The sequence below is a fragment of the Gopherus evgoodei genome, chromosome 4 (assembly GCF_007399415.2).
Source record: "Gopherus evgoodei ecotype Sinaloan lineage chromosome 4, rGopEvg1_v1.p, whole genome shotgun sequence".
Classification (NCBI taxonomy): Eukaryota; Metazoa; Chordata; order Testudines; family Testudinidae; genus Gopherus; species Gopherus evgoodei.
The window spans coordinates 143,749,342-143,771,827 of record NC_044325.1 but is presented as its reverse complement, the minus strand read 5'-3'; the positions used below and the strand labels follow the sequence as shown (position 1 = coordinate 143,771,827).

Below are 22,486 nucleotides of genomic sequence, written 5' to 3'. Positions count from 1 at the left end.
CACTGGAGCTACATTCAACCACACAAGTAAGGAGGCATTGAACTCAGAGTTCCACCCAGCCTGTGTGCTCAGGTCACACCACTGCACAAGCTCCTGTGCCAGTCAGTCACCTGACAAGCTGGGTGGCTGGCAGCCAGCAGACTGACTGAGCACAAGGGCGAATGGGACAAAACATAGCAGCACCCTGGTGCTCAAAGAGGCTCTGCCCCTGGCAGCTCCCTCTGATTTCACAGACCCCAGGCCTCAGCCCGGTGGCTTTGGTCTCCCTGAAGAGTTCTGGCTTTTGAAGCCACTAGCTCAAGTTATGCAGAGTGAACGATGCAGCTAAAATATTTGACTACAAAGCTAACTTCCGTATTCCTCCAACAGCCAGATGGATACAGAGGTCTTGAGGCTATAGCACTGGCTGAGGACTCAGTTCCCAGCTCTACCAGACTCCTTGAGTGACCTTGAGCAAGTCACTTAGCCTCTCTGTGCCCACGCTGCCCATCTACAGGAAAAGAGATTTTCTCTCTTTATCTCGTCTAGCGATTTGGGGTAGGGACTGTCTCTTGGAACGTGTCCACACAGCAACTAGCACAATGGGTCCCAAATCTCAAACAGGCTTCTCAGCATTATCCCCAATACAAATAACGAACACAGAGCCAATCTATGCGATAAAGAGTACAGAAAAGGACAGAGAATTTCTGTCCATGCTAACAGCTTCACAGCCAAGTACTGAGTTACAAACGCCCTGGATCTGAATGGAGACACAAACATACCTGAGTCACAGGGATGCATGGGGACACTGCAACCATGTCTGTTTCCTCTTTGGTTACTTTCCATCTTATACAGGGCCCATCCTGGCAGTATGTAAGCCTATTCCAGTCCATCACGCTCAGGCTAGCTTTAAAATAGCAGGTGGCTATTAAAGCAGTGCTTCAACCGGTTTCACACGCACATTTGACAGCGCAGTGACCGGCTTCCTATTGTTCATTCAGGCGTCACTGTCTCCCCACGTACACAGATGAGCTGCTCAAACCTTCTCTGGCAGCGGACGCCTGGGATCTCAACACGACTATTGGAAGCATCTTCCCACACAGAGAATTCAGAAGGCTCTTGTGCAACAGATCAGCAGCCTAACCTTTGCAAACCCTGAACTGCTCCTCTGTCTCCCCCTCCCCACCCCCTGACAACTTGTTGAGCCTGTGCCAGGGGAGACGTTTTGGCAAAGAAGCTGCAATAAAAATCACAGCTGCGATTGGCATGTGGTTTCGATACTTTCCCCTTCATTCCTCCTTCCCCGTATCAAACTTCTGAGAGCACCAGACTCGCTCAGACATTGCTGTGACACCAGCCTGTCACTCTCTTCCCTGCTCCTTCCCGGTCATGTGCCCCTGGTCTGACAGCCACTGCTGCCCAACAACCAGCTCAGCCCCACACATGACAGCATGGCTGGCACTTCAAAAGCTACCAACACCTTTTGCATGGCAAAAGCTGGTCTGGTTTATGAAGAACTCTTTGCATGTGAGAATATGATGGGTTCTGTTACAACAAGAATAAGGATCCACTGGTCATACACCTGCTTACCTAGCTCCAGATTTTCCAAATGACTCAGCAACCAACAGCTCACACTCCAGCTCCAGTTCTGGGTGCTGAACACTTGGGAAATCTGGCTCCTGAATGCCAAACTACTACATCTCTCAGTGGCTTTGTTTTTCCCTGATCATAGAAAGCCATTTCCTCCCTACCAACGCCCTCACTCATTACAAGAACTCCCTCTACACATTGAGGTTAGAAATCAAACCTTCCCACCTCATACAAAACAATTCTCAAGGGCTATAATAAAAAACCCTGTGCATTTCTATTGCAAATTCTGTTTCAGTTCAAAGATCATAAAGCATTCTACAAACATTAAGCAATATTTTTACGACATGATATGAACATGGATAAAAAAAATCCATATGATAGATGAGGAAACTGAGGCACAGAGAGATAAAATGACTTGCATAGAACCACTCGGGGTGTCAGAGCCCAGGAGTTCCTGGCCCTCAGCCACGTTCTCTGACCAATACGCCATGCTCCTTTCAAAATGTTTGAATTAATGTGATGGCAGGGTCAGAGGTAAACCCTGTGAATCCGTGGGACATGGCCTTTCCAAAAGGCACATGGCCCAGCCTTCAGCTACCGATACTTAGAAATGTTGGCAGCGAATCATTCACATGCTCAGAACACACATGGTATGAGATACTGGGAGCCTGGGCACCAGTTCTTTCTAGATGATCCCCAATATCTTAAGATTTCCCATGCATTTTCCACAGGTTGCACAGCTCTCTAGAGTGACGGCCTCCCCTGAGAGAAGTGATGCGGTCAAGTGGGAGGGAGGATTTGGCTTGTTTCTCCTCTCACACAACACTTACCACTCCATGACTATAAGCAGGCATTTCCTCCCCTGGTACAGGTTTTCATAGACATCAATGATCTTTACAATGTGCGCACACTGAGATGCCCTCCAGTGGAGTTCAACTTCCCTGCGGGCTTTGGGGCAGTCCTGCAGCATCTAAAAGAAAGAAGGAAAATTCAGTCTTTTCTCCTCCATGCAGCAAAATTTCCAAAATCACAATTTTGTCCAAGACACTTGAACAAAAGGTTCTGGATTCAAAAGGTCTGAGATGTTGAGATAACATCATGACATTCTGCTTATAAAGCTTTCATGTGCTCTCTATTAGACCTCTGCAGATAGATCAGGGAAAGATACAAGTAGGGGCATGAAGGACAAAGTAACAGAGACTGATGCAGTCTCGTCCATTATTATTTGGTATGAGAAAACAACCTGTGAGTTAAGTCTAGCCCTATACAATGCCTGGAACGCCATCTAGTGAAGAATATGAGCAATTCTAGCCATTTAGTTCTTAGCCAACGCAAAACAAAGCAACAGCTATTAGAGGTGTACAGTTGTGTCATTAATTCCTGCTTGAGCGTAACTTGGGAAATAGCTGCCCTTAAATTAATTGAACTTGCAAGTAAAGACCAAAGACGTTTACACTAGCAGCAGGAGGCCTGCACTTACTAGATCTTTAGATCAACAAGGATATAATAATTGACACTCTCCAGGGAAAGCCAGACTCTGCCTTAGGGGTTATTTTACTGGGAATAAACAGTGCAACCGTTCACACTCAACAAAGGCAGATGACGTTACCCTGGTACGTTCTGCTTTCTCTCCCAGCACTTAGCTGTGAAGTCAGGGTCAGAAGTACCACATCTCAGCCCACCACTGGGCTGCACCACACGATGGGTGCAATGAGACCTTGGTACTGAGCATCCGTGATGAAAGGTCAGGACAAGTCAACTCACACACGGGGGGTGGGGGTGACATTTTGGAGAGCACTTCTCTGGCAAAAAAAATTTGAATAGCTAATTCACAAGGGTCCTCCTCTGGGATCCCACATCAGAGTCTACCACCCACGCTTTGGCAGAGGGATGCTCAATGCTCCCTTCAACGACCCCATACATGCAAGAATGGGGAGGAGGAGGTTTGCTTGAGCATAGTATGCAACACCTCTCCCCTTTTGGAGGCAGAGGAAGCTACCTCCACAGCATTCCCAGCCTGTCTGCTCAGGTAGCAAAAAGCTCTGCCCCTGCTAGCAGCAGACTTTAAAAAATCATTCACATAACATCAGCACCTGCATATTAACAGGGTTTACGGTCTGTCCATACGTAGGACTGATGGTCCTTTGGAGCCTATCCCCTCCGTGCAGCACCCGTCGCATAAATGGAGTCCAGCAGAGAGCAGCTGTTTGCATTCTCTGGCAGATGGTGTCATCTAGTGACAAAAAGTGGCAGCATAAAAATTCTTGCCATCCTGTGGATCTGAAGTACACACAAGCACATGTAGAGGAGCTGTTCATCACATCACTCCCAGCGGCTTGAGCTTTGTATTGGTCAAAGAAATCAATCCACATTATAAACATCTGCAAAATCCTAGTGACTTTTTTTTTTTAAGTCACGCTGTGCACTTATGCAGTGCCTTCCCCCTGAGGAGCTCAAAGAGCCATACATACCAGAGCAAGCAAAGGTTATGTCTACACTGCCAGAGTAAGTCAACCTACGCAACAACTCCAGCTACGTGAATAACCACTGAATCTACACCGTTAGGGTACCTTACTCTTCTCGTCAGGGGTGGAGTACAGGGGTCAACTGGAGGGCAATCTGCAGTCGATTTGGCAGATCTGCTAAATCAACCACCAGTGGATCGATCCCCGCTGTAGTGTAGACCTGCCCTCAAGCCTCATCACATTCCTTTGAGGTATGCCATCATCATCATCCCAATCTTACAATTGGGGAAACTGAGGGATGGATAAGAAAGTGATTTTCCCAAGATCGCACAGTGGGTTAGTGATACATGGGGGATGGTTCACACTTCTGACCTCATGAAACAGGTTTTTCTGCTGTGATTATTCAGTCCATTGGATCCAAATTAGAGCAATGTTACAGACAAATCAACAGTAAAGGCTAATTGATAGATACTGAATCCATCAACTACACCATTAAACAACTGAAGGAGGGTATAGGAGGAGGGTCAGAGGACAGTATTACTACTCAATGACTTGAAAAGTCATCATGGATTGGTCCATTTAGGATCTTGCTGAGTTGCACAAGTCTGGTTTCCTTAATTACATCAATTTACTCAATAATTGCTCTTAATAAAATAGTTCTCTGGAGCACATTAACTAACTTCCTTATCCAATTACTGTTATTGGAGCACTAGCTACTGAAGGACATTGGCTAAATGTTTCTCCTCGAGCATTTATGATGCTGGACCTAGAGTGGTGGAGGGGAACTATGCTTCTGGTACATAGGGAACTGTGCCGGCATCCACTGAAGTCAAAGGCAAAATGCCCCATCAGTTCAGTGGCAGAAGTATCAAGCCTCTACATAATAAATAGAGCTGGTTATAAACAGCAAAAAATGCTAGTGTGAATTTAAATTATTTTTAATGATTTTTCAAAGTTTCAAAAATACAGCAATGAAATATTTTGATCTCTGAAAAAATGTAGAGCTCTATGACTGGCTAAAAAAAAACAACAGACACACACATACATCAATGAAAGTTTACATATCAACATTTTCCAAGGAGTTTGTTCTAGTCAAAAATTAAAATTTACAATTCCCATGGGACCTTTGAGGATCTGGGCCTGTGTGTTCAGTGCTACTGCTGATGTCTCCCAGCTTATAGGGACACAGGCAGGTTAAACATGCTTTTAAAAAACAAGTTTCTTTATCTGTGTAACTAGCATCACCTCAGATTATTAGCAGAGCAGGGCATACGACCATACCTGCTTTGAGCAGTTCTGCCCATTAACTGTAACAGCCTGCTACATTCTCACAGCTAAGTGGGAGATAGCAAGGTCCACTGGATTGGGAGTCAGGAAACCTGGGTTCTTCTTGACTCAGTTGCCATGAAACCTGGGGCAAGTCCCTTTGAGAGATGCAATGACATGTACAATCATCTAGTGGAAGTGATAAATGCCTGGGCTTTATGGTTCAAATGCTGCCAAGGAACGGCAGAAAGAACGAAAAGTTTGGAAGGGGAGGGAAGGATTTAATTTTAAATTTTCTGAAGACATTTTCTATTGGAAATATTAGCATTACAGATGGGATGTTTGAGAGGGTCCATTTAGCTGCTGTGGATCCCTTTAAAAATTGCTACGCTGGATGTGGAACATTAAATATCCACAATTAAGAGCCCAAGAATATCCCAACTGGGTGCTATGGACACCTCAACCATACAGAATTAATGTTGGTTGGGGAACACACACAGCATGAGCTCACACCTCAGCACCACACAGAAAGCCCATTAGCTACACATCCCCCTGAGATTATTTAAAAACCCTATCCCATGCATTGGGAAGACAAAATAAATAAGCAAGATTCTCTCTAAATAGTACGTTTCTCAGCTTTTCCAGCAGGAGTCAACAGCTCTTTAAGGAGTCCCCTAACTTCCACAAAGGCTGCTCACAGCTCTCAGGTGCTGGAAAGATTTGCTAGTCTGCCAGAGTCTATTAATTACCATGTTTGTCGGCATAAACAAACAGCCTTAAATATATGCAGTAGACTCCTAAATACAAGACAACAAATGCGTCTTACACAAAGCCACATATCCTCCCTCCAACAAGTATCTCAAGGCTCATTGTTGCATGCATGCTGTTAAGTAGACTGGATATTTGTCTCGCTGATTCTGCATCCAGGCTCTTGGGGTCTGCGGTTCAGTTTAATGGCAAAGCTTAGCACCAGAGCTGGGCAACCCTGGTGGAGAGGTATCTACCTACCCTTTCCTAGGAAACTCACCATGTGTGGACACTCAAGTGCCTAGCTCAACTCCGTTCAGATTTACACACTGCCCATCTAATTTTATGTCCTTCGGCAGCACATAGCCTCAGATTGAGAATAAAAGCACAAGCTTCAGGCAAACAGTGGTTTGGAAAGGCATAAGCTAGAACATCAATGGTGTACTGGTGTATGCTTAGGTGTGCCATAGCAAGCCAGACTGTATTACATCCTTAAGGGAAGAGACTCCCTGTGGGGGATAGAACAAGGTTAAGGACATATTCTGGGACTTTTCTTTTACCAGGGGAAAAAAAAAAAAAAGCAATTTTGGCTTCATTTTACAACAGGAGTAATAAAACCACCTCCTCCACTGCCTCTCTCAGCCAATACGGTACAGTTGGAGAGGGCCTGCATCCAATCAGTTTCCTAGGCTCGAGCCAGCCTCACCAAGCTGCACCGTCTCTAACTCTTCAGCTCACGCACGGTCGAAAACGATGTTCTAATCTCATCCAGGTTTCCTCAAGCAAGCCTGTCAGAACCGCCGAAAGGCCTTCTGGTGCTAAGTTCACCTACAGACTGGGTCATGAGCAGCTGACTCACACCACGAACAGAATAACCAACTCCTGCCATCCTCAAGGCAAAAATGGCACCCTGGGCTTAATTATTTTTTTCACAACACTTTTTGAATAGAAACGATGCACTCCCGTGACGACTTTCATCCAAAGAACCAAAAGACCTTTGCCAGCTAAAAGCCAAATATCACCCCTCCACACACAGACAAGAAGCAGCAGCTTCCCCCACTTTACAGAGGGTGATACCAACAGCACATAAGGCAGTGTGGTCTAATGGACAGTGCATTGGACTGGAAGATGGGAATCTATTCCCAGTTCTGCCATTGACCCTCTCTCTGTTCCGCAGTTTCCCCTCCCACTCTCAGTCTGTCCTGTCTGTTTGGATTGCAAGCTCCTTGCTATGTATTTGTACAGCATCCAAGACAACAGCGCAGTAGGTGTTACTGTCATTTAGGATGACCAGACGTCTTGATATTATTGGTACCATCCCAATATTGGGGGCTTTGTCTTATATACACACGATTCCATCATCACCCCGAAAAAAGAAATCTCTCGATTTTTCACACTTGCTATCTGGTCACCTTACTGTAATACAACGGTTAAGCCACTTACTCAAAGGCTGACATGGTGAGTCAGTGATGGAGTGGGAGACAGAACCAGGGAGTTTCAGCTCCCAACCCCTGCTCTGACTACGAGGTGTCACTGCCTCCTACTGCTCTAATTACAAGCCAAAAATTTTCAGTTAAAGGCTCTGCACAGAAGCCAGCCAGAAAAGCTTCAAGGAAACCCAAGCTACGACTGGCAGCAAACAGCATGACATCTCCTGGAAAGAATGCAGCACCAAGCCACAGCCTATCCAGATACGGCCAGCCACCGTGTATACACACACTCAGCACAGAGCTAGGGGCCCCAGCTGAGGCTAGGCACATTCCACAGACTGTCAAACCTGCATTCCAGGCTCAAAGAGGTTCCCCGAGGGGGAAGGGAGAAGGGGAGGAAACAAAAGGAAAAGCCACTAGCCTAGGCTGGCTATTAGACAGAACTGCATGGTGCATTCCTGGCTTAGAGGCCAGGGAGCAGCTAAGAAAACAAAAGAATCACTGCGGATTTCCCAGGCCCAGTCAGGGAGCAGACAAATGCCACCTCTTACGGACAAATCCTCACGAATGTAACAGGATAGGAATCCTGAAGCCCTATCGAGAGTGAGATCCTTGTTATGAGTTTTCAAATCATCTTACCGAGTTCTAGAGCAGGAATAAGATTCTCCATTAGCTGCTGAACGACATTTCCTCAAGAGGCAGTTAGTTATTGCTTCTCTACTGTACAGAGAGAGAGAGAAGGCAGCAACTCTTGGGCATGTAAATGAATATGCTTTGGTTTTCTTTTTAAACCTCTCTCTCTCTCTCTCTCTCACACACACACACACACACACACACACACACGCCCCATATTTGCATGTGTTTGTGCGTGCCCTGATAGATGAATGGGTCCCCTCTACAAATGTTTGCTGGCATAGCTGTCAGACAGGGTGGGCAAAGGTGTGATTCCTGACTGACAGAGCTGTGCCAGCAAAAACACCTACTGTAAATGCAGTTATACACGCCAAACTCTTTGCCTCTACCCTTTATTTCACGGGGTGGGTAAGGCAAGAGGGGAGAGGATACGTGGAACAAGCTATCCTGCTGAAAGCACCATTTTGTCAGTATAAATGGAGTCCTTGCTAGGAGCACTTTGCCAGGGTAATGTACCAGTCTCCAGCACAGCGCTCCTAGTATAGATCTGGCCTGGTAAGTTTGCATTCCCAACCTGCAATAAAAACCTGTACTTCATTGCAGGGAGAGGGGAGCCAAGAGCCGCTCTTTGGCTACCTGGCCCCTAATCCCATTAGCCTGATTACTTATAACTTGGTCACTCAAACCTCAGTATCCAAGGCCAATTCTGCCAGAATGTGGCAATGAGAAATGGTGAACATGGAGGTAACACCACTGAGATACTTGACCTAAATAGCTAAACTAGGAAGTTGGGGGGATCTTTGCTTTCCCCGCCTGGGCTTTTAACAGCAGCCCTCTCTAGAGCACAATGTATGGAAGTCCAGATGTTATTCCCAGCTACATATCATAGAAACAGGATTGAATTTATCATTTGTATCGCAGTAGCGCCTAAGAGTCCCCATCGTGGTTCAGGGCCCCGTTGTACTGTACAAGCACAAACAAAACCGTCAAGGTTATGTCTATACCACAGAGCCTTCTGTCAGCATAGCTGTGTCTACACAGTGGGTTTCACAAGCGTAGCAATTTTTCCAATTAGACAGACACCTGTCAGGGATGGCCTAGAATAGATAATACTTAGCCCTACCTTGAATGCAGGGGACTGGGCTAGAGGACCTCTTGAGGTCCCTTCCAGTCCTACACTTGTATGATTCTAAGGGGTGTGGGTTTTACACCCCCTGACTGATCTGTACATGCCAGTGTAAGTTTTTAAGTGCAGACCAAGCCAGAGACCATCTCTGTCCCACTTTGGATTTCAACAGCCTGGGTACTATCTGGAACTGTTTCTAGCCTAGAAATAAAATCATATTGTACCACAGGGCCAATTCCACCACACGCACCATTCACAAGCCCCTTAGTACAGAAGCCCAGTGAACTACAGAAAGGATAACCCATTTTTGTAATAAGCTCACCTTATCCTTTTAGGGCATTAGTCCAAATAAATAAATGAAATTGAAACAAAGTTCAAAGCTGCTCTTTCTATATGCCAGGCTGCCTCTAATTCATTCATGAGTGTATAAAACCATCACGCATGCTGAGAGATTTCAGCAGCAACTGGTACCCATAAAGTTCACTGCCTCAATACTATATCTCTAGGAATCAGAACACAGGAATGCCCCCCAACGCACCTCCAGCCTGTGCTAAGCAGATCTCACTTTAAAGAACAGAAATGCACTCCAGTGTGTGCTGCTTTCTGACATTAAATTTGGGTATTTGTGGTAGGGATTGGGGGAAAATCTCTGCTCATCCCGCTCCTCACCCTGTTCTCCCACACCATCAAAAAAGAAAAGTGCACTTGCTGACAATCCATATAGATATCATAACCAAATCCATGGTCACTGAAGACATCACGGCAGCAAGCATGTTCAGAACTCTGATCCTCCTTCTTGAGTTAAAGGAAAGTCTCTGTTAGCAGTAAGAGGCCCATGCCAGAGTTCACTTCAGCTGCTCTGATTCTAACCAGTAGAGGGTGAGAGACACTAGGCAAAACAGCTGTTCTGACAGGAGTTTTTTGGCACCAGCCAAACTGGAATCTCAAAGCAAAGCTCTGGGAGGGGTACAGGTCGCCCCTGGTCAATTCTCATCAGTGGCGGTAGTGAGCCCATCCCGATGACAGGATACACACAGCTCTGATATTTGTCCATTTCCTCTCTCACACGCACACTCTCTACCAACCCCCTTTATTGAGAAGAAAATCTCTCACACAGCCCAGCAGGACTGGCCTGGAAAGAGCATGAGATTTCCCCTGTGGGTGACCTGGTACCCTGGGGATATCGGGCTAGCTTGGGAACCTCCAGTTCTCACGTCACCACTGTCGGTTTCCCACGAGCGCTCCGATGCTGCAACAAAACCCAACTGGCATCGAACAAGCCCCATGTGACAGGAGGGCAGATGCTGTTTTCTTTGCTCTCCTTTCTCTGAGGAGGCAGCCATGACGTTTTAAAATACACAGAATTTAATGGGGGGGGGGAATAGCCCACCCCCCAAAAAACATTATCGCTTCCACCCCTCCCCCATTGTGCGCACTCGCTTGGGGTGCTGCTGAGGCCGATAAAAGAACAGGAAGCACCAACACTATAAACAGCAAGGAAATAATAGAGTCATGAGAGACAAGAGGAAGTCACTGCAGAGGCTCCTTTCAGTGTCTGAAATAGATCGGTCCCCACCACCCACCCATCCCAGCCTGTGACCTTTGAAGATGGAGTTGCCGGAGGTTGCTATTAATGGCTTACAGTGCAGAGCTGATCTTACCCTCCTCCTCCTCCTCCTCTCCCCCCCCCCCCCCCCCCCAGGACACAAGCATATGAAAACAGTGGGCCTGTGTACGTGCAACGGGAGTATTACAGCTGGAGAGACGCTAAAGAGGATTTGAGTTTTTAAGTTGCCTGGCTCACTGACGGGGCGGGGATAGGGTGACCAGATGTCCCGACTTTAGAGGGACAGTCCCGATTTTATAGAGAGAGTACCAATTTTTGGGTCTTTTTCTTATATAGGCTCCTATTGCCCCCTACCCCCTGTCCCGATTTTTCACATTTGCTCTCTGGTCACCCTAGGCAGGGAGGTGTTAAATTGTGTTGTATGTACTTGGGATTTTTTTGGTGAAGTTTTGTCAAGTGCACCCTGAGCCTATGGTTTCTCACACATCTAAATAAACTCTCTCTCTCTCTCTCTCTCTCTCTCTCTCACACACACACACACACACACAGGTGGCCAACAGTATCTCACAATATATTTCACAGCGGCACATACAAATTCATTTCATCCAATGCAGTTGCCTCTGGGGCAGAACGTGGCAGCCGCTTCATATCAATGCAGCACAGGAGGCGGGGACACAAGTGAAGCACAACATTGTATGACACTGGAAACACAAGGGGAATTGAAGGAGGCAAAATGAAACTTGGAATTTTGTCAAGACATAGCGTTTTTAACAACCCTACATTTGCAAAAAGGATCCCAGGATCTACCATGAGCCTAAGCAGTCAGAGCTCAGGGCACAGCACTTGTATTCCCCTCTATGGTACAGCAAGGGCACCACCAATCAGGATTCTGGCCCCCCTGCCCGTCACCACTTGGGTGGAGACAAACATCTCTTTGCCTTCTGACCCGGGTATTCCTAGGATGAACGGTTTCCTGCCTTTACTGTGTTGTTCCCAGCAAAAGACATTTTGCCTAAGCAGACCCGCTTTGCTTCTCACCTCAGACAGCACATAGTGTCACTGGACAAAGAAGCAATGAGACAACATTGGTCAGCATGGCAGCCTAACCATAGTCAAGCTTGTGTTTTTTCTTGCAGGCATCACAGCAAAGGAGAGATTTAAGGGGAGATTTGAAGGACAATGAAGTAGTTTTGCAGGTGTTTATGGGAAGCTCCTGGCAAGTATGAGCAGCAGCCCAGGAGAAAGACAAAGGTACATGCAACACACAAGAGAGGGGGAATAGCAAGGGAATCTCCCTTTGAACTCTTCCAATAGTTTATTTCAATAAAAACCTGTCTCTTCTGACACTTTAAGAAACCACTATTTGCAGGACCCACAGTTAAACAGTGTGCTGTCTGTTGCAGCACTGCCACTGTGAGAGATGCTAGTGCATCAAAAGATAATCTGGGCAAAATCACAACACAATACAGAAGCTGTGACTTATTTTTAAAAGCTTTATTATTTACAGCTGTTTCCAAAAAGCCTGGCGGAGCAGGGGAGCGGCAGGAAAAGAAGAATCATCTGCAATCGCCTGCTAAAGAAGTTAGACGGCAGGAAATAATTTCATGTTATTCTGACTATAACAAACGGGGGAGGGTATAAATAGATCTACCTACTTTTTAAGAGGTAACTCAGAATCCTTCTAAAGCAGTTCAGTGTATTACTAATGAAATCAGAGCCTTGGCCCCTATAACTTGCACAGGTACAGCAAGACCACAGTGACATTTGCCTTTGTAATATCCAGACACCCACATGGGCAAGTAAACAGCTGCTCCGTCTTTCAAAACGCCCTATCTGCAATTCAACTAAATAAATACTCAGACCCCCTACCACCACCACTGACTTCCTGTTTCCCTGGGGTATGGGGAACAGTCCATTTTGGGATGGGAGAGGAGAGTGATTAACTCTTGATAAAGGTAATCTGTTCCATTTCAGGAGGTTTTTCTGATAGCAGAATGAAGGTCACAGCAGTCAGATGTTTAACAAAGGCCAGATTTAATCATGTTTCTTTCATAGGCAGTCTTTTATTACTGGGGAATATGCCAGGCAGACTGCAGGAGCCCTGAAAGAAAAGCGAACAGCTCTGGTTCTGAGGTTCAGGTCATTGACAAGAAGGCTGTGCAGAAGCCAGGCAAAAATCACTCCATGGCATCTGGCCTTGAGGCAGAAAGATCTCAACATTTAGAGATGTCCCTAATTCCCAAGTGGAAACACCTGCAGAGTAGGAGTATTTGGCAGTCCAGGGAAGGTCAGACCGAGCAGCTGGAAATGGGGGTGGAAGAAAAACAGGAGAGAGAGATCAAGAAGGGATACTTATATTACATGTACACACGAACCACAGCTGCATTGCAAAGGGCTACAGGCACCTTTGACCTGCTGCATAGACCAGGGATAAAAACCCATTCTGGGAGAGTGCTCAATTTCATTGTTAATTATGGTCCGGGGTTAAAGCTGCAGCCTCCATACTCCTCCCAACCCACAGTGATTCTCAGCTGGTGCCAGTAGGAGGTCTGCACAGAGCTCCAGGGGAACTCCTTTGTTTTGTAAATGAACTTGGTGAGTATCATCACGTGTTCGGTACCATATTGCTGCATTCAGCTTCACTCAGTGCAAAAATACGCTTGCCTTCAGGACCATCATAATTTCTGCCCTTTGGTTCTCCTTCCTCCACCATCCTCCTTTCTGTTTCCCTTCCTCCTCTCCCTGCATTTCCTTCCCTATAGTAATTCTCAATTCCCCCCACTCACAGGTTTCACCCCCACTCATTCCTCCAAATAGTTCATGCTGACTTTTCAAGTGTCCTTTGGCTTCGGAGTCAAAGAGGCTAAGAAAGCAGTAGAGTTAACACCTCTCAGAGTCTTTGTTTCGGGCCATGTGCAGACTCAGGTAGACCACCCTGAATTGGTTACATTTGGAGGCCTCTCTCTGCAACCATGAGGTTACTTTTAAAAAGGAAAACTTAGATTCTAAATATTCATGTGGGTCACATGAATACGTCAGACAGGCCATGTGTTTGACAGCTCCCAAGGTGAGCACAGCACTGCCGAAATACACCCATCTTTGTAATGGGTGGGGTGGAGGCGTGGCAGCATGCAACATAACAGTACGGAAAAGAGGGAAATTTTGGCCAATGACAAGGGTAATGCCCCCCCCTTTGCATCCCGCATACACCCTCTCTCGGGAGGCAGCGTCTCCTCTTCATCCTCCTTCCCCGTGCTCCAACACTAAGAGCCATCGCCATCAGAAACACGAGTCCCCAGACAGTACCCCCACTTGTATTCATTCCAGCAGAGCACACAGCATTAGATCTCCCCTCTCCACCCCAGTTTCCAGCACGAGAGAGTTTAACAAAGCTGGCATTCGCATCGTCCTTCCGAATCAGCTCAGCCTTTCAACGCTTCAGGAGTGTGGGGGTAAGGTGCCAGCAGGGTGCTCATTCCCTCCTTATCCCAGAGGCCTCTGGATATAACTCGACTCAGAAAAGGCAGGAAACTTGCTAATGAGTTTCAGGGCTGTTATCATTCCTATTCTTAGTGTCACTTCTCATGCCTCTTCCACTGGCCATTTACCCCCAGTACATTCTGAATGTGCATGTCAGGTGACAAATAGCAAATCCAGGCAGAGAGCTTCCATTAGTCTCCAGGCTGCCATCTGAGGACACTCCCACCCACCAGTAACAATTCTGATGATACTAGGGAAGGGTCTCGTGCAGTGACACTCAGACCTCAGGGGTCCACGTGCCAAATTAGTGATCGACATTATCCAAAAGAGCCACAGTAATGTGAACTCATGGTTTAATATAATACTATATGGAGATATACCTATCTCATAGAACTGGAAGGGACCCTGAAAGGTCCTCGAGTCCAGACCCCTGCCTTCGCTAGCAGGACCAAGTACTGATTTTGCCCCAAATCCTTAAGTGTCCCCCTCAAGGACTGAACTCACAACCCTGGGTTTACAGACAGACAGACAGATAGATAGATAGATATCTTGCAACAAAAATGACTGCCCAAGTATTCTACAATGGGTTAATAACCTAGTAAAAACACCCTGATTGGTTAATTATTAACTCACACATTGTCTTAACATCAGGTGCTGCAAAGAGCCACAGGAGACACATTACAAACCCAATTGCAGCTCCTGAACCTCAGTCTGAGTATCCCTGGTCCAGTAGGGAGGGCACTGGACTAGGAGTCAGGAGATCTGCATTCTGCTCCCAGAGGTGGCCTACTGTGTGACCATGGGCAATTCACTTCCACTGTCTGTGCCCCCATTTGCCCCTGCCACCCTCTGTGACCATCTTGTCTATTTATACTGTAAGATCTTCAGGGAAGGGACTATATCCCCAGGTGTGGACACAGCCCCTAGCACAACAGGGCCTGATCTCAGCCGGGGCTTCAGATTCTACTAGAATGCAAAGATAAATGAATAATAGATCGTGGGGATGGGAGAAGAGGAGAGAAGCACCCTATGCCATTGCCCCTTCTTCTTTTACCAGTGATGTGTTTTTTACAGCCTGGATGAAGGGGAAAAGACAGAGCAAGTGTAACACCCAGGGATGAAGACATAAAAGCATTTCTGTCTTTGTTCTGCATTGGCGGGTAGGGGTGCAACCTGAGTGCAGAAAGGAAGGGTAGACTTGTAGTTACTCACATCTTATTATGAAGTCCTGTGGCATTTAAGTGGATGAAGCCACTGGGTTTCTATGGAGATTATGTTACAAACCTATAGGATTTGATCGAGATTTAAATCCCTTCTATTTTTAGCTATCTTATAAAATTTTATAGTGCAGATCCAATGATTAATTTCCATAGGATGTTTCAACAACCCTTTAGAACACAAGGCGGATGACAGAATATTTTTTAATTGGACCAACTTCTGCAGGTGAAAGAGACAAGCTTTTGAGCTCACAGGTCTGAAGAAGAGCTCTGGGTAGCTCAAAAGCTGTTCTCTTTCACCAACAAAAAAGTTGCTCCAGTAAAACATATCCCCTCACTCACCTTGTCTCTCTAATATCCTGGGAGCAACATGGTTACAAAGACACTGCAGAGAAGCCTTTAGAAATGTTAAATTCTACAGGATGATTTTTCCATAAGAGGCAGGGCTGGGAGTCAGGAGATCTGGGTGTGACGGGTTGGACTCCTTGGGGAGTCACTTCATGTGCTGAGATACCACTGAGTCTACCTGTTCTGCCAGCATGGGCCCCCTTTTACCTGTCTTGCTGAGCCAGGCTCTTAAAACCTTCTCTAACACACACCCAGCTCTGGGAAGACTCAGTTTAAGGGACTTGCTCCAGCACGTCCACCTTCCTTGGAATACAGGCCCAAAGCTATAGTATATTCACCTCTTCCCTCAATGGAGAAGAATGTATGCACAATTTCTCGCCCTCCCTCCCCCACCCCATTAGAAATCACAAACTGGGTTATATTATAAACCAGAAATAAATGTATTAACTATAACAGGTGTGTTTTAAGTAGTTAAGGAGGTAGCAGACAGAACAAGGCAGGTTACTAAGGAAATAAAACACAGCACACAAACTAAGCTTAATACACTAAAGAAACTGGTTACATGCAAGTTCTTCTCACCCTAAATGTGGTTCTAATATCTTCTTCACAGGTCAGATGCCTTTCCAGCCTGGGTTCAGTTCTTTCCCCCAGTTCAGTCTTAGTTGTTTCCAGCAGTCATCTTGGGTGGGGTAGCAGGGGAGAAGTGATGGCCTGGATTACCTCACTCCCTACTCTTAAATATGATTTGCATAAGACCAGAGTCCTTCGTTTCCTAGTTTGACCCCACTTCCCTTACAGCGGAAAATTACAAGAAGTCCCAGGTAATGTTTTAGTATCGGGTGACAAGACCACCTGACTCTGTAGGGCCCTTGTAACCGTTCTTCACAGGCTGACCCACAAGTTCACGGGAAAACTAACCTTTTTTCCAGTCCATATTTTCATAAACAATACAGAATGACATGTCACACCAGGTTCCATCTCCAGCTCAATACATGGCAGGAGGAATTCCACTAATTGCTGTGTGGCTCGGTTCCCCCTCACATTAACAAACAGGGATCATAATACCCTACTCTCAGAAGATTACAATCATTCACAACCTTAAGTATTTTGAAATCCTTGGATGCAAGGCTCAGTGCAATTAATAAAACCATCACCACCTAGCAGGTACATAGCTTTTATATATACATACTTATATCAACGCATTTTATTAAAATACCACTAGATAAAATAGCTTCCCATAGGTCACCCTACAGATCAGCAGAGCTATGACATGAACCCAGGTCTCCCAAGTTCTGGCCCAGAGCCTTATCCATTGCTCCCTAGTCACTGTTTATGCTGCTTTATCAGTGCAAATCAAAAATATTTTGCTGTAGCCCACAGCTTGCTCCGATCACTTGGACACTGTGTCTAGTGTGTTCAAGTGTATCGATTAAGGAAGAACTCCCCCACGTCCCTAATTTAGTTCCAATGCCTTGGGTAGCCTACAGCTGGGGCAAGATTTGTACTTCCTGTTTTACCTTGAGCATGCTCATTGGGGGGGGGGAACCCTTTGTGTTGGGTCAGGGTACAGAAAGAGTTAACTGATCACTGCCCACTCCTATGTTTCAGCAGCACACACCGACCGCCTCACACAGCAAATGCTCACATCATGGGTTAGAATGCTTTAGGTTGCAGGAGGGTTTGCTACCAAGATACAAGCCTTCTAAATACAACTTTTTAAGAGAACGGCTAGTGTGAGAAGTAACTTTCCTAACTCAGAGTCTGGGGAAAGAGGGGTAGAGGAATAGCAAAGAGGAAGATAACCAATATGAAGACTGACAATTTGCAGTAAAAACCCTACAGCGAGCAGCTATTTTCGCTTCAGCTTCTTCCACCTCTGTTATCTCTGGTTCCCCTTCTAAATTAGGTCTTTGCTGAGATCACACTACTGATATGTCAAGTGGAAAGTGATAACAGAGGAATCCAAGGGGATCTCGATCATCTTCATTTCTTGCTATCAAAAGAATATCCCTATGGTATTTAAATTAGCAAGGACTCCAGCCTGCCCTGACCTGAACATCTGCAAGGATAAAGACACATGGGAAACACATTCTCATTTGCTGACTCCCCAAGGCTGATAGGCTAGAGACAATCAGCACAGCACATGGAATTGGTATTGATGGTATGCACCAAGCATCAGCATGAAGTATATTGTGGGTCTTTACTCCCCATGCCCACAGCGGCACAGAACCACCTCCTCTCTCTTGCATTTCAAACCTTTGTTTGAAGGAAGGAATTAAACTGCACTCTCCTCCTTACTACAGTGCTCCCACCATCTCCCGATTCCCTTCCCTAAGCTCAGTTTAATGGCCTTTCAAGCATGAATGGCTTTTACTCACTTCTGCTTTGCTCCAATCAGCATGAGATTCAACAGTGGGAAACAGTCAACGAGGAAGGTAGTTGGAATACGCAGAACTAGTTGTTCCAAAAATGACCTCCTAGGTACAGAAGACTGATCCAATTTACTAGGTGCAGGAAGTATTTTTATGGTTATTGCTTACAACAGAGGCAAATCCAGTTTGAAAAGAGCCCATAAACAGAGTGCGGCACTGACAAATAGCCCCAGAGAAATCTATAAATCATCACAGAACAAGACAGTCACACAACTTCAGACAATCACAGTCACACAACTTCAGACAATCAGATACACACGCATGGGCATGCTCGAGGAGGGCAAGGACGTGCACAGGACTCCCCAATAATCAGCAGGAGCATAGAACTCCTCTGGCCTCAGGGCCCCGGTTGCGAGAGCGAAATCCTCTAGCCCAGGGACTGCAGCGAGGACACAGAATGTGCTCCTCCAAAAGCTGGGGAATTCAAATTCTTGCACACACCAATGCGCGCGCGCACACACACACACACACACACACACGAGTGTCTCTATAGTGGAAAACAGCAGTAAAAGCTCATTGATGGGCTGACAGGCCTGACTGGTTGCAGCTCCCAAACCTATTGGGGAAAACTGACCGCCCACAGAGCTGCCTGCGGAGCAAAACGCCCAAAAGCAGGAAGCAGCAATGACAAAGCAAACCCCAATAGGTTTTTAGAATCACTTGACAAGAGACTCTTGCCAGACTATATCAAAGGGCATCAGATAAGATAAAAGGTACAATAAGTCTCAGAAAGACAACTAAACCCTCCCCACCCTGGGCAAAATAAAAAAAACAACCAACCACTAACAGACAATTTCTCTCTCTTCCTTCCCAAACTCTCTCTCCCCCACCCCATCCAAGTTTTCTTCACAATGCCAATGTGATGGATGACACCTTGGCAGACACATGGGGGACTGAACTAGTGACCTCCACAGCTAAAAACATCAGCCGGCTACTGCTAGAGCCTTCCTGGCTAGAGCTTTAATTTACTCATATCCTCTGGCAATTAGTCAGAGAGTGGGGCCTCTAACATGAAGACACAGACACCCACATCACCTCTCTACTGCAGTATAACTGGAGGCAAGGTCATATGATCCACTGGGTTGTAGCACGGCTTGGAGCCAAGCTCCAGATTTCTAAACCCACCATAGCTTTTAATAAGTCACTTCACCTCTCCAACCCTTGGTTTATTCATCTGTAAAATGGGGATGCTGCCTACTCCACAAAGAGACTTAGTGAGTGAATGCTTGAGGAGCAAGGGTTCAGAGCTGCATAGGTTCTTACCCAGGACCTTTCATTAGAGGCTCAAAGGGGGGGGCGGGGTAAGTATTCTTCTTGTTCACAGATGGGGAAATTTGGCAGTGAGAGATTCAAGAGCTTTAACATCCGGTGTAGGAGTTTCTTCTGTACAGGCAAAAAGGCAGGTGACTGTCCAGATATCCAGAGGGGCATTTGACGTTCATTTGCTATCAAGGTAGGTGAATTCCAGGATCAGGAGCCATGATCCTCTTTATAGGAAGGGACTGTAGATACTAGTACTGCACCTTCCATGCCAGGCATTTACAATGTCGGACCTGGACAATGAAAGTCAATCATACATTCCTCTGAAGCTAGCAATAGGATTTGGAACAGGCATTTGCTCCCATCCGCTCAGAGCAGGCTGCACAAAGCCGGACCACCAAGTTTCCCTAAACTCTGACATAAGAAGTTACTGTCGAACAACCTTGAAGCCATATCAGAAAGGCAGGCATGACGTGCAGTAATTGGATTCTGGAGTTATGAAAGCGTCCCCTTGACAGAGGACAAGGGCAGTGCTGCAGAGCGGAGGCTGAAACACAATCATTCTGCAGCCACAATGGTCTGAGAAAAGACAGAGGGTCCCCAGTTTCTCCATGAACATCATGGTTTAGAGAAAGCCGTTGGCTGGAAGCCTTGAAGAGGAACTCTGGTGCCATACACAAATAAGTTCCTATGTCATACTGGTTTGCTAGTGGAGGTGTTGGACAGCTGGTGTTTTCTCCTTCAGGAGGGGTGTGATTTATTTCAGTATAAGTATAGAATGTCCCTATTCAGGAAGGACCGTTATTTTATTTTTATTTATTTTTAGCACAGTATTCATTTTTCCTGATCCATCCTTCTCCCAAATGCCCCATGTCCCATTGAACCTCACTGGAGTCAAAAGGGGTCAATCTGTCTTTTAGCGTTCCTGTTTGCAACGTTCAGTTCTTGGCAGCTTTGTCTCAAAAGAAACATCACAGCACTCTCCTTCTGATGATAAATTGACCTCTGAAGCTCCATTTTAAAAATAAAAGCTGATGGTCAGATCATACTTTGGGATCAACCAAAATTTAAATCAAGGCCTTCAACTAAATGTGTGGACTTCCATGCTGTGTTTTGTGAGACTTCTTACAACCTATAGCCTCCATACATATACAAGATCCAGTTAGACAACATCCTCATTTTTTACTCTGTTTCTCCTTTTCTACCATACAGTAAAGCATCTACGGTATAAAAGACATACAAATATCTTGCTGGTCACTTTGCCACATACCATCAGAGACATGCAAGGCTAGTGTTCCACACAGCAGTTTAGTCCTACCTGGACAGCAGACTCCCTTGTAAAAGTCTGGATTGTAGCCCCACTGAAGCAGTCAACCAGGGGAAGGAGGAGGAGGCTGATTAGAAAAGTGAAGATACTTCTATGTATACACAAAATATTTTGGAAGTTTAAAAACAAAAGTAGGAAAGAAAATAGAGTCAGCTGGACAGAAACAGGTGTTTGCAGAAATACACTTGAAAACTGCAAAGGTCTCTTCAAGTAAAATGCACAGTTTCAGTAACTTATACCCATTACACAGAAGACACTACGGAAGAGACACTCATGCCATCCTCGCATCAAGAATATTCATCTTGTTTGCTATCCAGCATCATCTCTGAAGGCACCTTCAAATCTGGGGTGGGAAGAGAGATGGGGATTGAGAGCTTGAAGGACTTCCTGGTAGGTCAACCAGTGTGGCCACAGCTAGTTTAAAGAGAAGCAAGCCAGGAAGCCAGTCCTCCTCAAAAAATGGTTCTATTTTAGGAGATTCGCAAGACCCTCCCATGAGTTTGGCCTCAAATAACTGCTAGCACAAATAAACCTTCTTGGCCAAGTAGCAGCCTCAAAGGATGCAAATGGGGAAATCCCTGTGCTAATTTTGCTCCAGCTCCACTAGGGACTTCCTGTAATAAGCTCCTAATTAGACACAATGAGTAGGGAAGAGGCCGCAAAATTATTCAAGCCCATCTCACCAGATGCATCCCATCCCAGCAGCATTCAAAGGAGAAAAAAAATGCAGCTATTTTGATTATGCTAAGATTGTGCCAGATACATGGGTGGGGAATGAAATATTGGACAGCAATGGAGAAAAAAGAAGCAGCGAAGGATGACAAGAAATGTGCTCTTTAAAACGAGCAGTCTGTGGGATAAAAGAACAGTGAAAGATATCGTCCCAATGAAAGATGAGTGCCTTGAAATTCACTCTACTTACAGGAATTTTCTCACCATGTTCATCTCTAATATACTCCAGATGCCTGCACCACTTAACCAAAATCAAATTAGGTTCCTGGTTTCTATCTAGGTATATGACCCCAGTTCTGCAGCATTTGAGTACCTCCCAGGCGTGAATGAATTTATCCTCACAACCTCTCTATCATTATCCCCACTTTACAGATGAGGAACTTGAGACAGAAAGAATTTAAGTAACTTGTCCATGGTCAAGCAAGAAATCAGTAGCGGAGCTGGGAACTGAGCCCCCAACTCCTGAGTCTCAGTCCAGTGCCTTAACCACTAAGCCATCCCCGTCCTCTAGAAAATGTGTGGAAAGAATGAAAGGTGGGGATGGGGAAATGCATCCTTTGTCAACATTAGGTGGTATAGTAAAGCAACGGTTTACCTGCTATATCATGTCATTGTCTCTCACACACATACACACGCATATCCACAGTGTGAAGCAGATGGCTTTTGCTGGCACTGTGTCTATTGGCTCAGTTTAGATCCCTCAGGAGCCATTAGGCAGCATGAAAGAAATTAGTTACACACCAGGCTAAACATACTTGCTAGCTTCACTGAAATCCTCAGGCTAGATGCTGGACACTAAAATAAGCGCCATTGTCTGAGCTTCGAGACCACACACTGAATAGCTCAGCCTTCCTAACTGCATTTATTTAGTGGGCCGCTTGGCAATG

At 45.8% G+C, this 22,486-nt stretch overlaps 1 protein-coding gene across 1 annotated transcript in view; it reads right to left on the bottom strand.

Annotated features, from left to right (window-relative positions):
- Nucleotides 1–22,486, bottom strand: part of MAPKAPK2 (MAPK activated protein kinase 2) — an 81,327-nt gene that overhangs the window by 12,218 nt on the left and 46,623 nt on the right. The window contains exon 2 of the mRNA XM_030561633.1: nt 2,400–2,539. Within this exon, the coding sequence (XP_030417493.1) occupies nt 2,400–2,539 (140 nt within the window). The remainder of the gene's footprint in view (nt 1–2,399; nt 2,540–22,486) is intronic.